At 38.4% G+C, this 16691-nt stretch overlaps 1 protein-coding gene across 3 annotated transcripts in view; it reads right to left on the bottom strand.

The window, feature by feature from the left end:
• The window catches only part of WDHD1 (WD repeat and HMG-box DNA binding protein 1), a 66505-nt gene extending 49852 nt beyond the window's left edge, over nt 1-16653 (bottom strand). For 2 of the 3 annotated variants that reach the window (XM_049612727.1, XM_049612729.1), the window contains exons 1-4: nt 16552-16653; nt 16241-16333; nt 6976-7087; nt 356-507 (exon numbers count right to left, since the gene is read on the bottom strand). In XM_049612727.1, coding sequence (XP_049468684.1) covers nt 356-507; nt 6976-7087; nt 16241-16317 — 341 coding nt within the window. In that variant the 5' untranslated portion in view covers nt 16318-16333; nt 16552-16653. Of the gene's footprint in view, nt 1-355; nt 508-6975; nt 7088-16240; nt 16334-16551 lie in introns of those variants that run through there. The other variant, XM_049612728.1, reaches the window with a different exon arrangement.
• Nucleotides 16654-16691: the final 38 nt, after the last annotated feature.

Here is a 16691-nt window from a genome sequence, read left to right as displayed (position 1 = left end):
TACTCCACCTCAGCAATTTAATTGTTTTTTTTTTTTCCTGTGACAAATAAGCATCAAGAGAAACAACAAAAATCCTACAGTACAGTCCACATTCTACCCTAATGATTTTTGAAATTTTGTATCAAACTATCATGTTTCCCTAATCTGTTTCAGCATTTACTGAACAGGTTGTCTGCAAAGCAATGTATCTCAATTCACAAAGCGTAGGTTGTCCTCAAAAACCTTTACTGAACACTTGAATATAAAAACTAACAACAACAAAAAAAGGGCAAAGTCCTGAAAATGCTACCCTGAAACCAACACATAGCCATTCTGTTCTAGTATTACTTCCTTTTCTGGTATCAAAGAGCCTCACCTAGATCCGGCAGCAATTTTTACACCATCTCCATTAAAGACCACATGGTTTGCATTTGTGGTAAAGCGAGTCAATATACCATCTGGAACTCCTTCAGGAAATGTGTGGACTTGAATAGTATTGTTAGATACTGCAGTGACCAATTTCCCATTCTAAAAGAAAAATAAAAGAAATATTACAAAAACAAAATCCAAATCAATTGAGAGTCTCTTCACACTTAACAATCCTATAAAAAAAATCTTATAAATGTAGTTAATGTCAAGAGAAAAATCATCACTCAGTATACAACTTTCCTGAATGTCTATTAGCAAGAAAAATTTATTTACTACCTTTATATAATTTAATTCCCTCTTCACTAGCCAAATTTTTAGACTCTGGATTTTCTTTTTTTAAAGGTGGTTCTTGGGGCTTTTTTATGTTATTATTTTTTTTTTTAATGTTTATTTTTGACAGAGAGAGAGAGAAAGAGACAGACAGACAGAGAGCATGAGCAGAAGAGGGGCGGAGAAAGGGAGACACAGAATCCAAAGCAGGCTCCAGGCTCTGAGCTGTCAGCACAGAGCCCATTGTGGGGCTTGAACTCATGAACTGCAATGTCATGACTAGAACCGAAGTCAGATGCTTAACAGGCTAAGTCACCCAGGTGCCCCAGAAAGGTGGTTTTTGTTAATGTTTATTTATTTTGAGAGAGAGAGAGACAGACAGACAGACAGAACGCAAGTGGGAAAGGGGTAGAGACAGAGGGACAGAGTGTCCCAAGCAGGCTCTACGCTGCCAACACAGAGCCCAACATGGGGCTCGATCCCACGAACTGCAAGATCATGACCTGAACGGAAATTAAGAGTCGGACACTCAACCAAGTTGTCCAGGTGCCCCTTAAAACACTAGACAGAAAGATGGTGGAGTAGGAGGATCCTAAACAGAGTATACTTAGAATAATGAGCAACGAATAATGTATAGGATTGTTGAATTACTATATCATACACCTGAAACTAATATAACACTATACGTTAATTATACTGTAGTTAAAAACATAAATAATTTTTTTAAATAATAAAATTAAATTAGGGGTGGCTGGGTGGCTCACTTAGTTAAGCATCTGACTCTTGATTTTGGCTCAGGTCATGATCTCATGGTGGTGAGAATGAGCCCCACATTGGGCTCCATACTGGGCATGGAGCCTGCTTAAGATTCTCTCTCTTCCAGGGTGCCTGGGTGGCTCAGTCAGTTGAGTGTTCGACTCTTGATTTTGGCTCAGGTCACGATCTCATGGTTAGTAGTTCAAGCCCCAAGTTGGGCTCTGTGCAGATAGTGCAGAGCCTGCTTGGAATTCTCGCCCTCCTCCTCTCTCCCTGTTCTTCCCCAGCTCATGCTCGCTCTCTCTCTCTCTCTCTCTCTCTCTCAAAAAAAAAAAAAAAAAAATTCTCTCTCTTCTTCTCCCTCTGCCCTCCTGTGCTCCCACATGCACTCTAATAATAAACATTAAATAATAAAATTAAATTTAAAAATTAAGAACACTAAATAAATGGAAAATTTTAGGATATGAAAATGATCAGGAGAGACCATTGCTTTGCAGAGATTTTAGCTAAGAATCATAAAAGGTAAAGTATCTGCCCTGGAAACTTAATTTTATTACTTCTCTAGGAGGGGCTCTGATAAATCATATGGTCAATTTATTAATTTAGATTAAATGGTAACTGCCAAAAACCCAAATACTCAAGTTTGTTAATGAATATCCTATAGCAACAGATCTCAGCCATATTTGCACATGTAAGACCCTCTGTCTATCTATAGCACCTGCTCTCACTCCAGTGGAAAAAGAACTTAGTAATACAGTGACATGTTACTATACAGAAAAATTTGGGAAGATGTATACATCTGTTCAAGTAATAGTACAGATGATTCAGATTTGAACTACAATATATACTTATCTTCAAATACTGGAAAACTGGTAAAAAGTACTGTTTATGCCTACATTGTAACTACTGGATGTAATTAAACAATCCACAAAAGACTACATCTATAATGTTGAAGCTAACAATAATTTAATGTGAAAACAAGAGAATCAAGGAAAAACTATAACCAACTCAAGACAACACTGATGATGCTACATATTCTTTGGCAAAACTGCAGAAACACCCACTATCTGTGTGCATATACAGGAATTATGCAACCTGGCTGTGCTTTACTTGACAGATCTCTCAGTAAAATCAATGAAGCACCCTCAGCTCTAATAAACAATTTCAGTAATTTTTAAATAACATATTAACTAGGCCTCTATTCATATGAAAATATTAAAGTATATCTATACTTCCTCACCCAGGAGACCTGAACAAAAGACTTGTTTTGAAATCAATTTCCAACCAATCTACTGAGAAATCAAATCACTATCAGTACTTTGTCAACTAGTAAAACTGAAAAAAAGAAAAACAAAAAAGAAAACACCCAAAAGATCAGGGCTCTGGTCAGATCACTCTTCTCCCTGGTGGACTGACAGGAATGGATCCCAGCACCGGCTGACTTGAGCTCTAGTCCACGGTGTTTCTTACCAACTGTGTCATTTGACCTTCCTCAGAGCTTTGACTTTCCCACGAATAGAACAGAGGTAATTCCACATACTTCTCTATAACTTTGTTAAAAGGCCTTGACAACGTAAAATACCATGCAGACGTTAACTATTACTTAACCAATTGATTAATTTCAGTTTCACTATTTTAGAGTGATATTTTCTCCATTTTGTTATCCAATAAAACATCTAACTGTACTTTCCTGTACCACTGACTCCAAAACCATAAACAATTATGTTTTAAATGAAATGTGTTGTAAAGCTGTCAACTTTACATGGTTATTTGGTAATGTCATTTCAATGAAGTACCATCACCTTTATTTCTAAAGCCAAAGAAAACATTTTAGCGCAGATTATCAGATTTCTAGTGGACTGAATAATGACCCCCGAAAGGCGTGCCTAAATCCTAAACCTAGGTATCTGTGAATGTGATCTTATTTGGAAAGAGCATCTTTGGCCGATATAGTAAATTAAGGATGTAAATCCAATGATTGGTGTCCTCATAAGAAAAAGGAGAGGAGATTTGAGACACAAAGACACAGAGAAAAAGGCAATGGGAACATGGGAGGCACAGATCGATGTTTCTTCCAACCAAGCAACACTGAGGATTACTGACAACGACCAGAAGCTAGGAGAGAGGCATAGAACAGACTCCCTCAGAGCCTCTAAAGGAGCTAACCGTGCCAACACCTTGGTTTCAGGCTTCTTGCCTTCTGAACCATGAGACAACAATTTTCTGTTGTTTTAAGCCACCAAGGGTTTGACAATTTGTTCCAGCTTCCCTAGGAAACTACTACAAGACCACTTTTTTCCTTCTTTACACTCTTCATATATAAATGTAGTGCATACTTACTCTAGAAGAAAAATAACAACATGAAAGTGTTCTGGGCAGAGTGAGTTTCCCTACTCTTATGAAGTAATCTCTGTTAACATTTTGAGTTAAATCTTTCTAACTTTCTTACACACATATGCAAATTTCAAGTATATATATGTCTGTGTATCCTTTATTTTAACAAACATAAGACTACACGATACAGGCTGCTGTGCAACTTTTTCATTTTTCAACTCACTGTAAACATCTTTGCTGATAGATATATAGCCACACCCTCATTTTTTTTTTTGTATCTGCATAGTATTACATTACAGGGCTCTACCAATTTACAAAACAAATTCTCTTTTGAAGAACAATTGGTTCTAATTTTTGCTATTATAAAAAGTAGTTTTACTAATATATCCTTGTCCACATAAATATGAAAGTATGTATTTCCTCAGGGTAAATAGCCAGAAATGACTATGTGCATTCTAAGTTTGATGTATGGTATCAATTTACTTTTTAAAAAGCTCCCCAGTTACACTTCCAGCAACTGTTGTGCAATACTGTAAAATAATAGAAAATAGACATTAGCCTTTGCCTCCCATTCCTGGCAGAGTTCTAAAACCCTTGAAACTTCCTAAGTGATAAGACTACTAGGAACAGCTTTTGTTCTAATATTTGGTCTTTGACCCTGGTTCCTGACACAAAGCTCTTAAATCTCTTGGAATTTCATCGGTGATAGAAATGTCTTTTGTCCTAAGGAGGCAATTCTTGGCAGACTCCTGGATAACTTCAGAATGAGGGCTCATGATTACAAAAACCAAACCATGGGGTGCCTGGGTGGCTCAGTTGGTTGGGTATCCAACTTCAGCTCAGGTCATGAACTCACAGTTTGTGAGTTCAAGCCCCATATCAGGCTGTATGCTGACAGCGCAGAGCCTGGAGCCTGCTTTGGATTCTGTGTCTGTCTCTGCCCCTCCCCGCCCTCTCAAAAATAAAGAAACATTAAAAAAAAAAAATCAAAATTAGAGGCTTGGAACTTTTAGCCCTACCCCACTTCATCCAGGAAAAGGAGAAGAGCTAGAAATGGAATTAATAAACAACCATGTCAATGTAATGAAGCCTTCATAAAAATCCCAATAGCATGAGGTTCAAGGAATTTCCAGGTTGGTGAATATATTCACGTACCAGGAGGATGTTCAGACCCCAACTCCATGGGGAAAAAATACCCTCCCAGACCTCATACTATGTATCTCTTCATCTGCCTGTTTACCTGCATCCTTTATCTATACTTCATTATATAATGAACTGGTACCAGTGTTTCCGCCTGAATTCTGTGAGCTATTTGTAGCAAATGACTGAAACCATTTCATTTTCGAGGGGGGGGGGGGCATGGGAACCTCTGATTTGTAGCCAAGTAGGACAGATGCTGTGGGTAAGCTGGGGACTTACTACTTTCAACTTGTATGTAAAGTGGGGAGCAGTCTTGTGGCACTGAGCCCCTAACCTGTGAGGTCTGTGCTAACTCTGTGCTAGTGTCAGAATTGAACTGAACTATAGGACACCCAGCTAATATTACAGAAATTTGTTTGGTGTGGGGGAAAAATCCACACATCCAATGGTTGAGGTGTTAGGAGCATGGTAGTAGTGTGAGTGTAACAGAAAACCACAAGTGAGTCTTTTTCATTTACAAATACTTCTCCAAGTCCTCACTATTGTTGGAATTAGCAATATTTTTCATCCTTGCCAATCTAATGGAAAAAAAAAAAAAATTCCAGTTGTTTAATTTGTACTTCTTTGCTTATTAGTGAGATTAAACTTGTATCTAATGTATGTTAGTCTTTTGTATTTTTCCTTCTGGGAATATATTTTCTCTTATATGTGACCATTTAAAAAAGAATATCTAATATCTAAAGACCATCTCATTCAGGGGTGCCTGGGTGGCTCAGTCAGTTAAGCATCACATCTAACTTTGGCTCAGGTCACAATCTCACGGTTCATGAGTTCGAGTCCCACATCGAGCTCTGTGCTGACAGCTCAGAGCCTGGAGCCTGCTTCAGATTCTGTGTCTCCTCTCTCTCTGCCCCTCCCTTTTGCACTGTTTGTCTCTCTTTAAATAAACATTAAAAAAATAATAAAATAAAGACCATCTCATTAATTTACTTTAATGAGCCTGAGTTTGAAAATATGTATTTCTGTGAAAAGATTTTTTTCTACCCAAATACAGTACACTCAACTTAAAATTCATCACAAATTAAAAGTTTAGTGGTTTTTAAATATTTAGATTGCCAAGTCCTTCTGAAAAACGTGTCTCCATTCCCCAAATGACCTACATCTCATTTCCAGACTTACCTTACATAAAACATCAGAAACATGAAACACATAAATATCTTGAAAAGCTAGAATATTCCTCTTTTCTAGTGTGATTCTTCAAGTTATCTAAATTAGTGAACTAAAAACCTGAAAATGCCATGGAGTTTTCTCTCAAAGAGAAAAGGGAACATTTAAATCTCAAAAGAAAACATAATTTCTTGCATATATTTTTTTTTTAATTTTTTTTTCCAATGTTTTTTATTTATTTTTGGGACAGAGAGAGACAGAGCATGAACGGGGGAGGGGCAGAGAGAGAGGGAGACACAGAATCGGAAGCAGGCTCCAGGCTCCGAGCCATCAGCCCAGAGCCTGACACGGGGCTCGAACTCACGGACCGCGAGATCGTGACCTGGCTGAAGTCGTACACTTAACCGACTGCGCCACCCAGGCGCCCCTCTTGCATATATTTTAACTGGTTAACCATTAACACATTAATCATCTTTAATAAAACATCCAGATTTAAAAAATTTTTAAATATTTATTTATTTTTGAAAAGAGAGAAAGCAAGTGGGGGAGAAGCAGAGAGAGGGAGACACAGAATCTGAAGCAGGCTCCAGGCTCTGAGCTGTCAGCACAGAGCCCAATGTGGAGTTCAAACTCACAAACGTTGATATCATGACCTATGCTGAAGTCAGATGATTAATGGACTGAGCCACGCAGGCACCCTAAACCATTCAGATTTTAAAGCCATTCAGATTTAGGTTTTACCTAAATTTATGGCATTATACATATTTGAATATTACTATTTCATAAGAGAAACAAAAAATACCTCTACATTCAAAACTTCAACAAAAATATTCTTCACCCTTGCATAAAAATCACACAGCAGTATCATTTCTCATTGTTAGCTGTAACTGTTTTCAATACCTTCAAAGCACATGAATATGCCTTTTCTCCAACGTTAATAGATTTAGGATCATCATCATCCAAATCTTCCCAAATCCTCACATCACCATCACTTCCACAAGTCACAATACAACTGTGGAGGAAACACAGTCATTAAAAGGTCACCCAGTTTCAGCCTTATTAATTTTTTTAGAATACTACTTTATCTTTTTTTCCAATAAAATCAAGGTGTTAATCAATGTTTTCTTATTTTACATACCTAAACTTCAATAACGAGGACTGCTAATCTCCTATTCTATAAAATGAAAGGTGAATTTAATGTTCCCTACAGTTCCTCCCTGGCATAAAATTCTTTGTAATAATGTAAGAAAGATGAGTGTGTAATCTAACAACAGGGACTAGTTGTTAGATGCAACCTTGCTCACCATTGTGCCACTGGCACAAAGCAATCTCTGACAAATAGAAGCCTTGATAAATGTTTGTAAAATGAGTAAGTGGACGGATACAAGAACTCAATTATCCAAAGCTGATTATTCAAATGGCTATAACTCTCAAATCTTGTTTTAAACCTCTTGTTTCCTGGTGCTTTATTCATTTGGTATGTGTCCTATCTGTAGGTGTCGTGACACATACAAAAGGAAACAAAACACAAAAATAACATGGTCAATGGCAAAGAGAAGCCATATAAAGAACTACAGAGGTTCAGAAGAAAAGGATTAATTCCCACCTGGAAAATCAGAGGGATTCAAAAGAAAGAAGACACTGGGAAGTCAAAGGGCAAGTAGGGCAAGTAGAATTAGATATGCTAAGATTGGTGAAAAGAGCAGCTCCAAACAGAGGAAACCACATGAACAAAAACACGATGTTAGTAAAGAATGGGGAGTTTACTTAGCAGACAGTACAGGAAATTGAGAAAAAAAAAATGTAGATTGGGGGTCATCCTATTCACAATGATCTTAATGCCAGAGTAAGGAGCTTGGACTCCCTTCTATAGGAAGTAAATAGGAGGACCATTAGTCTGTTTGCCCAGGACTTTCCTGATTTATGCATCCTGCTAGTTTGTAATCTGTCCTCGATTTTTCACTTTAAAACATATCAGTATCAGCACACCTGGCTGACTCAGAAGAGCATGTGACTCTTGATCTCGGGGCTGAGCATTAGAGCCCCATGTTGGGTGTAGAGATTACCAAGGAAATGTATAAACTTTAAAAAATAAATAAAATGTAGTATCTTAAAAAAATATATTAGTATTACATGCATCCAAATTTGTTGGGTGGGTTTGACAGACCTCTTCTTTGCACTTCCAGCTTCTGCCATGGTCTTGTTTAGTAGTGTAACATGTACAACGAACAGAGTTCTCACTTTATCACATAGGTAAATCTGAAAGGCAACCAGTGACAACCCATCTCCCCATTCCAATCCTTTCTTGATGCAACATAATACCATCCTTCACAGACAACAGGTGTTAACAGTTGGTTCACTTTGATTAAAACCAAAGTGAAAACAGTCAGGAGGCCCTAGAGAGAACGATTTCTTTCAGTCTTCAATGGTGATGGGATAAGTATTTCATATTGCTGCCCCTACTAACTATTTGGTGCAACCAGCTAGCCAGCAAAGGAGATGTAGAAAGTTGCAGGTGCCAGTTGGTGGTACCATTAGAATATTAGAGTGAAATGTGGTGGAATTAATGAGAAATATATGCAAAAAATAGCTCAACAGTCCCCTGAAGAACTTTTAGAGTAGTCTGAATATTCTTCTGACACTGTTTTTGTCACTTACTATACGAATAAAACATTCATTTTATTATTGATTATGCCTTTTAATAAAACACCTTTCAGTAGCAACAAACTAAAAAAAAAGATATCAAGTACACGTTTAACAAAATATTAAACACTAAATTTCTGCTTCTCAAGAAGCTGATAATGAAAATGTTAACATGAACAAAATGTTAGTGGACATTTGCTACAGGGGCTGTTGTGATAATACCAAACACAGGAAAGACAGAAGACACAGAACTCCTGAAGAAACTTGAGCATCTACTTTGTAAGCTAGTAGTTATCTTGAAACTTCCTGAAAACCATGTTTGTGCAGCTGCAGAAAGTGAGTTGGCATCTTGTCAGGCATGACTTTTCATAATAATTCAGTACTGTCCAATAGAACTTTCTGAGAGGATGGAAATTGTTTGGCTCCTGAGCAATTAAAATGTGGTTTCAAATGTGGCTAGTGTGACTTGACCTGAATGTTAAATTTAGTTAACTTTAATTAATTCAAATCTAAATAGCCACATGTGGCTAGGTTATTGTACTGAACAGCTCAGCACTAGAACAAACAACAGTGGTTCTAAATTAATTTTGTTCATTTTTCATTTTAAGTTTTCTAGTGCAAGTAGGAAGTAAAGTTATAGCTGTTAATATGCAGTCACCATTAGTAAGAGAACTTACTCAGTTCTCTTACTCAGTTGGTTAAGCGTCCAACTTCAGCTCAGGTCATGATCTCGTGGTCCGTGAGTTCAAGCCCCGCATCGGGCCCCGTGCTGACAGCTCGGAGCCTGGAGCCTGCTTCAGATTCTGTGTCTCCCTCTCTCTCTGCCCCTTCCCCGCTCATGCTCTGTCTCTCACTCTCAAAAATGAATAAATGTTAAAAAAAAAAAAAACTTTTTTTTTTTAAAGAACTGTTCAAACAGTTAAATGATACTGGTTTTATTACAATGTCATTACAACGTTTAAATAGAAAATCAGTCAGATTGATTCCAATAATGGTTTAGTTTTCTCTCCAGTTCACAGCAACAAAGTAAAGCTTCTGAAAGTTTATTCTGTGGAAGGAAAACATCTAACATTATTGGGAATTCTAACATCATTTGCAAAGTTTAATGCTAAAGATAAAATTCTTAATTTTCACAGTAATACCCATTTTGGTAGAGCACAGCACTGTGGTAAAAACAATGCACTTACTAAATTAAGAAATCTATGAAACACAAATGTACTTGGAATTGAAACTATAATTCATAACCAAATGAACTATAAAAATGTATGAATCAAAACAGAAGCCACAGTAGTTGAGTTTTGAGATAATTTAGTTTATACCTACAATGACTGAACAAAATTTTCAAAACAAACTGATATTAGATACACGAAAATACTTCAGCATTGCATGAGATGGTTTCTCTTCTGCCCATCAATTAGATTTTTAAAATATATGAGTCTTTGAAGAGTGACTTTATAAAACCTAAGTGTCCTATAATGATGGTGTTATCATCATCATCACCACCACCACCACCACTATTGGAAACACGTTCCCTAAGTCTTAGTTGCATTTTGTTCAAAATCAGTTAACGATCTTTAAGCATTCAACTCAAGCCTTTGAAGCTTTTGGTGAAAGGCAGTTAATGAAAACAAAGCTTATGGACAGGAAGACACTAAAATTTATCCCTACAAAAGCAAATTAAGAATTGAACAACTTGTACATTAAAAGCTGAAAGAGTGAATGATATCATTTTGAAATTCTCTCATTGTACTCTGGAATATCTTGACTTGTAAGAAGAATCTTCTGAGGGAACCCCTCTTTTTAACTATATAAATTTATATTCTGTACCAAAATAAAATGAAACTGAGTAGGCTTAAAATTTGTGAAACATTCAAAGAAACCAGAAAACTTACTTGATGAATTAAAGAAAAAAAAAAATACATATATAAAATATAAAAAAATAAAAAGTAAAAAATATTGAAGAACTTACTATCGAAAAAGGGCACTCTGAATGAAGGTAAAAAGACAGAACCCATAAAAATACTGAAAGTAAAAGATTTACCCATTTCAATTAAAATAGATTTTTAAAAATTGAAGACTCTTCCAGTTAGTAGGATTTTCTCAGAGCTTACCAGGTATGTGAGAACCTAAAGAAAGTTATTTTCTTATACTGAAAAATATTATGACCCTAGGGCACTTGGGTGGCTGAGCCGATTAAGCGTCTGGCTCTTGATTTCAGCTCAGGTCATGATCTCACAGTTCATGGGATGGAGCCTACTTGGGATTCTCTCTTTCTGCCCCTGTGCTGGGGGTCTCTCTCAAAAACAAATAAATAAGCATAAAAAAAAAAAAGAAGAAAAAATATTATGGTCTTAAAAAAAGAGTTAACTCATCTTGCTTCAAGGTCTCAGCATAAATGCAACTCTGAGGATGACTGCAGCCAATTTTATAAGAAAAATAAAAATAAAAATAAGACTATATTGAAAAAAATATATTTTTCAGAAAAATGCCATGTTAGAGACAGGCTAAAAGAACTGACTAAAGTAGATGACTATGTACCAAGAATATTCTACTTATGTAAATGTTTATATGTTTAATATTTAGAAAATCAATGTAAATTTTTTAAATGTTTTAATATCATAAATATGTCTTTAGGAAAAATATTTTAAAACAGGTTTTTGTGTTGTTGTTTTGTTTATTTTAGAGAGAGAGAGAGCACGTGAGTGAGCATGAAAGCAAGGGAGAGGGGCAGTGGGAGAGGAAGAGAGGCAGTGGGAGAGGGAGAGGGAGAGGGAGAGAGAGGGGGAGAGAGGGAGAGACAGAGAGAGGGAGAGAGAGAGAGAACCTCAGACAGGCTCCATGCTCCACACAGAGCCTAACTGGGAGCTTAATCTCACAACCGGGAGATCATGACCTGAGCCGAAATCAGAAAATCAGATGCTTAACCAACTGAGCCACCTAGGTGCCCAAAACACTTTTTGAACAGAAATGTTATAGCTCTATCAAAACAGAATAATTTGCTAATCAATAAATAATTTTAAAAATTATAATTTTAATTCTTTTGAAATCCTTCTCCCCATTCCCAAAGGTGTCCCGGTTTAGATAAGAAAACCACTGTAAGTTTCTGAGTATAAGGACTAATTATATCATGCCTTTATCCTCTTTGTGACATAACTACAAGAAGCCAATGATTACCAAGGCATTTCTCACCATCTAGATTCTCCATCCTCACTGAGCAATGTTCTTTTCCTAATCTGACCACCTCTCCCAAACCCTTCCATTGTGCCTCATGAAATTCATGGTTAGGCACCAGACTATCCTCAGCTTTTTTCCTGAACACTTCTGAAAACACAGATTCCTCTTCAATCCTCTTAAAAGGTGGTTGATTTCTGGGGTGCCTGGGAGGCTCAGTCGGTCAAGTGTCCAACTTCAGCTCAGGTCATGATCTCGCAGTTTGTGAGTTCAAGCCCCGCGTCAGGCTCTGTGCTGACAGCTCAGAGCCTGGAGCTTGCTTCAGATTCTGTGTCTGCCCCTCCCATGCTCATGCGCTCTCTCTCTCTCAATAATAAATAAACGTTAAAAGAAATTCTTAAAGGTGGTTGATTTCTCTTCTACATTCCTTTGGGGCCTGTCAGTGGGCCTTCGTTCCATTTCATTACCACTTCCATTCTATTGCTACACCCCACTCTCTTTAAAAAAGGGGGGGGGGGGCAAAAAACTGCTATGAGACCACCTACAAATTCCTAAAGAGAAATCTCCCATATTCCCTAAGGATTTTTAGCACAAGGTTCATTGTCATTCCCTAACAACACTATGCCTTTAAAAAAAAAAATGTTTATTTGTGAATTTTGAGAGAGAGAGAGAGAGAGAGAGAGAATGAGCAGGGGAGGGGTAGAGAGAGAGAGAGAGAGAGAGAGAGAGAGAGAGAAAATCCCAAGCAAGCTCCACACTAGCAGCTCAGAGCCTGACTCGGGGCTCTATCTCTTAACTGTGAGATCATGACCTGAGAGCCGGATGCTTAACCCACTGAGCCACCCAGGTGCTCTGAACAACACTATTCCTATCATAATTCTTAGTATTTGTAATATCCATATACACAAAGCCTTCTTATACTAAGTCTTGTCCTTCACTTCATCTCAGACTCCCATTGTCATAGAGTAGATTTTGTCTTTACCAATATTGCAAATTCTTCATAATTTCAATTTCAATCATCCTAATCACTTATCTTTTTACCTTATACCCTTAATATCCTAATTTCAACCATTTTTTACTTCTATTAGGATCTACAATCTATTGAAACTAACTTCTCACTATCTCTCACTCCCTCACAAATTCTCACATCCCTCCTAATCTGGCTTAGATTCCACAACCTGTTCTTAAAATCACTTCTTTGCATCATCCTCAAACCCCCTCCCTTCAACATACTTACCTGACAAAACCCCAACCCTGGTTAAATCCAACTCTATGCCCATTGATAAGTAACATTTGCAGCTAAACGTGGCTAGCAAAAAACACATAACTAGGTTGTCTGATCTCACTTTAAATTCATGATCACTAACCTAAAGTAGACCGTTAGTGTTGCCCACTATTCCAACTAACTATATTTCCCTAGGTCCTTCTTTTCTAATCATCTATCTCATATCTACTCCTCTTTCTTCAAACCTCCACAGCCTCCCCACTCTCAGCTAAAAACTTTGCTTCCTATTTTACTCAGAAAACTGAAGCAGTCTGTAGAAATTAGCCTCATATTCTCACTATCCCTCCTGGGTGCTCCTTCCCTCCACTTGTGAATTTGACCACGTTCCTACCTTTGGCCACTTTCTCTCCCTTGTGCACTATATTGTAACCCCTCTTACCTACTCAAGGCCATCACTCCTGCAATTCTCCCTCTTCCTACCATAACATCAACTTATCCCTCCCTGGGATATGGATCATCTCCATTCATACATATACTGCATCTCTCACTTTAAAACAAAAACCTTCCCAGGGTGCCTGGGTGGCTCAGTCAGTTAAGCGGCCGACTTCAGCTCAGGTCATAATCTCGCTGTCTGTGGATTTGAGCCCCGCGCCAGGCTCTGTGCTGACAGCTCAGAGCCTGGAGCCTCCTTCCAATTCTGTGTCTCCCTCTCTCTCTGCCCCTCCCCTGCTTGCTCTCTCTCTCTTTCTCTCTCAAAAATAATAAACATTAAAACAAAAACCTTTCCTGACCTCACATCCCTATCCAACTACCCTTACTCTTTGAGTGCCATCCTCACTAACTCTAATTCCTCCCTTTCCAGTTTTATGAATACACTGCAACAAGGTTTTCATTCTCACCACTCCATAACAAAAGCTAGATCACCCATATTACCAAATCTAATGGTAAATTCTCAGTCCTCAACTTGACCCACCAGCAGCATTTGACATCGTTTATTATTTCCTCCTCCTTAAAATGCTTACTTCATTTGGCTTCTAGACATCATTCTTGTCTCTTGGTTTTCTACTTTTCTAGCCAGCCCGTCTTAAGTCTCCTTAGCTGGGTCTTCCTTCTTTAATTGGATCTCTAAATATTTTGGAGTGTCCGAGGGCTTAGCCCTTAAACTTTTTTTCTCAACTACATTTACTCCCTCTCTAGGTGATTTCACCCAAGTTCATAGCATTAAATATCTATTCATTAACTTCCACATCTAGATTTCCAGTCAAGACCTCAATCCTTAACTCCAGGAGACATCAGCAAAAGATACAGATTTCTATTTCTAGCTCACATTTCTTAGCTTTAGACTCATTTATCTAACTGTCTACACCTCTAGTTATTCTAGTTGAATATCTCAAAGAAATATTCCAAATGTTCAAATGTAAACTCATAATCTCCACTCTTCTTCTACCTCTGAAATAAGCTCCTCTCCAAACATTTCAGATATCTGTGAATGGCACTGTCATCTCCCCAAATGTAACACCCGGAGACATAGATGTGATCCCAGACATCTCCATCTCCTTCATCATTAATGTCTGATCTATCCTGTTGATTCTACCTTTTAAATATTTCCTGAATGCATCCTCCTTTTTCCATGTCATGTCTTCTCTAGTCCAAGCTTCTATCACACTCCACAAGACTAATGCAGGTACCTCCTCAGTCTTTCTGCATCCACTTCTACTTTTCCACTTCATCTTCCACATAACGTCTCAAAAACAAGAGTCTGGGGATGCCTGGGTGGCTCAGTCGGTTAAGTGTCCGACTTCAGCTCAGGTCAGGATCTCACAGTTCATGAGTTCATACCCCGCGTGGGGCTCTATGCTGACAGCTCAGAGCCTGGAGCCTGCCTAGGGTTCTGTGTCTCCCTCTCTCTGCCCCTCCCCTGCTCGCATTCTGTCTCTCTCTCTCTCTCTCTCTCACTCTCAAAAATAAACAAACACTAAAAAAAAAAAAGTCTGATCATATCTCTCTGCTTCAAGTTTTTAATACCTTCCTATGGCTTTTAAAATGAAAACAAGATTCTTTAATAAAACCCAGAAGGTCTTGGATAGGATGCCCATTGCTTACCATCACAGATTTCATCTCTCATCAACCTCTGCATCACACTCTACATTTTGGCATCACTAGCTTTCTTTCTGTCCTTTGAGCATACCATGGTCCCTACCCCACTGGAATTTTTCAGGGTTCCCTCTGCCTGGAACGCCAACACCACCACCCCACTGCCACCCCCCATCTCTTTATACTCCCTAACACCTACTCAATCTTCAGATCTCATCTCAAGAAACACTTCTTCTGAGAAACCTTCCCCACCTCCCAAACTGTATCAACGTTCCTTCATATATGCTTATCATTATACCTATCATTTAATATTGCTAAGTATAATTCTAAACGTACATTCACTGCTGTGATTAATCTGTGCAGAATGTCGGTCAATCTAAAAAGACTCTAAGGTCAATGAAGAGACTGTTGTTTGTAATACTGTATCTCTAACCTCCACCAGAGTTGACACGCAAATATTTTTTCAATAAATCAATCAATATAGGAGTGACAGTGGAAGTCACGAAACTGGATAGTACTGCAGAGTAATGAGATTTAGAAAGATAAAAAAGAGACCAGAATAACCCTGGGAAAAGATCACAATCAATTAAGCAAAGGAAGTAAGCTGGGGGGAAAAAAGTCAAAAGTTATTAACAGTAAAAAAGGAAATAGTATCACAAAAGCCAAGGAAAGACACAACACCAAAACGACAGAAAGGACCACTGAATTTGAGAAAGAGGCAGCTAGCCATCTGACAAAATAATCACGTGGGATGCAGAGGACAAGTGAACAAAAGATAAATATGGGAGAAAGCTCACATCTTTCCAACTCCTCTGGAAGTAAGATTTTACACTCGTTAACTTTTTAGACATACTAAAACTACAAGGACGGCCCGAATCGAACAATAAACCTAAGGAAAATACATGTGCCATTTTAGACTTCAGTCTTTTTTCTGTCTGGTTGCGTCATTTTAGGCTGCTTATCTGACGCATAACAATAAATTTTGTAATATTTACACCTCAAACGTTCTTTTCGTTTCTCAAAGTACCTTACCTCCCCAAATCATCAAAACAGACATCTGTGTGTCCCTCGGTATGTCCAAATCTCATCGGCTTCTGGGTGGCAGGCATCTTTCCTTCTACCCACCTAAAAATGTTTTATCAAAACTAGTATTAGTTTAAAGGGGAGGAAAAGCCGGTGGCTGAAGAAGAAGCAGGGAAGTTAGTCTCCCGGTGGTCCCCTTTCCCCCACCCGAGTGGCACAAACAAGACAGAGCAGAGCGTCTGCCAGACAATTAGCCGGGAAGGGGACACGTTTCCCTTCGGTGCGCTGTAAGGACACTGGCAGCGCAAGGGGGTACTCACCGAGAGAACCGAGCTACGCCGGTGAGGAAAAGCGTGGAACAAACGCCCGCGCCGGGCCGCTTCCCGCGCTCTGGCGTGCTCGCTACCACTGCGCCTGCGCCGGCCCGCCCGACCGCCCACGCCCGGCGCAGAGCAAGAGC

Source organism: Panthera uncia, assembly GCF_023721935.1.
Source record: "Panthera uncia isolate 11264 chromosome B3 unlocalized genomic scaffold, Puncia_PCG_1.0 HiC_scaffold_1, whole genome shotgun sequence".
NCBI classification, from domain to species: domain Eukaryota; kingdom Metazoa; phylum Chordata; class Mammalia; order Carnivora; family Felidae; genus Panthera; species Panthera uncia.
This window is presented reverse-complemented; position numbering and strand designations above follow the sequence as displayed.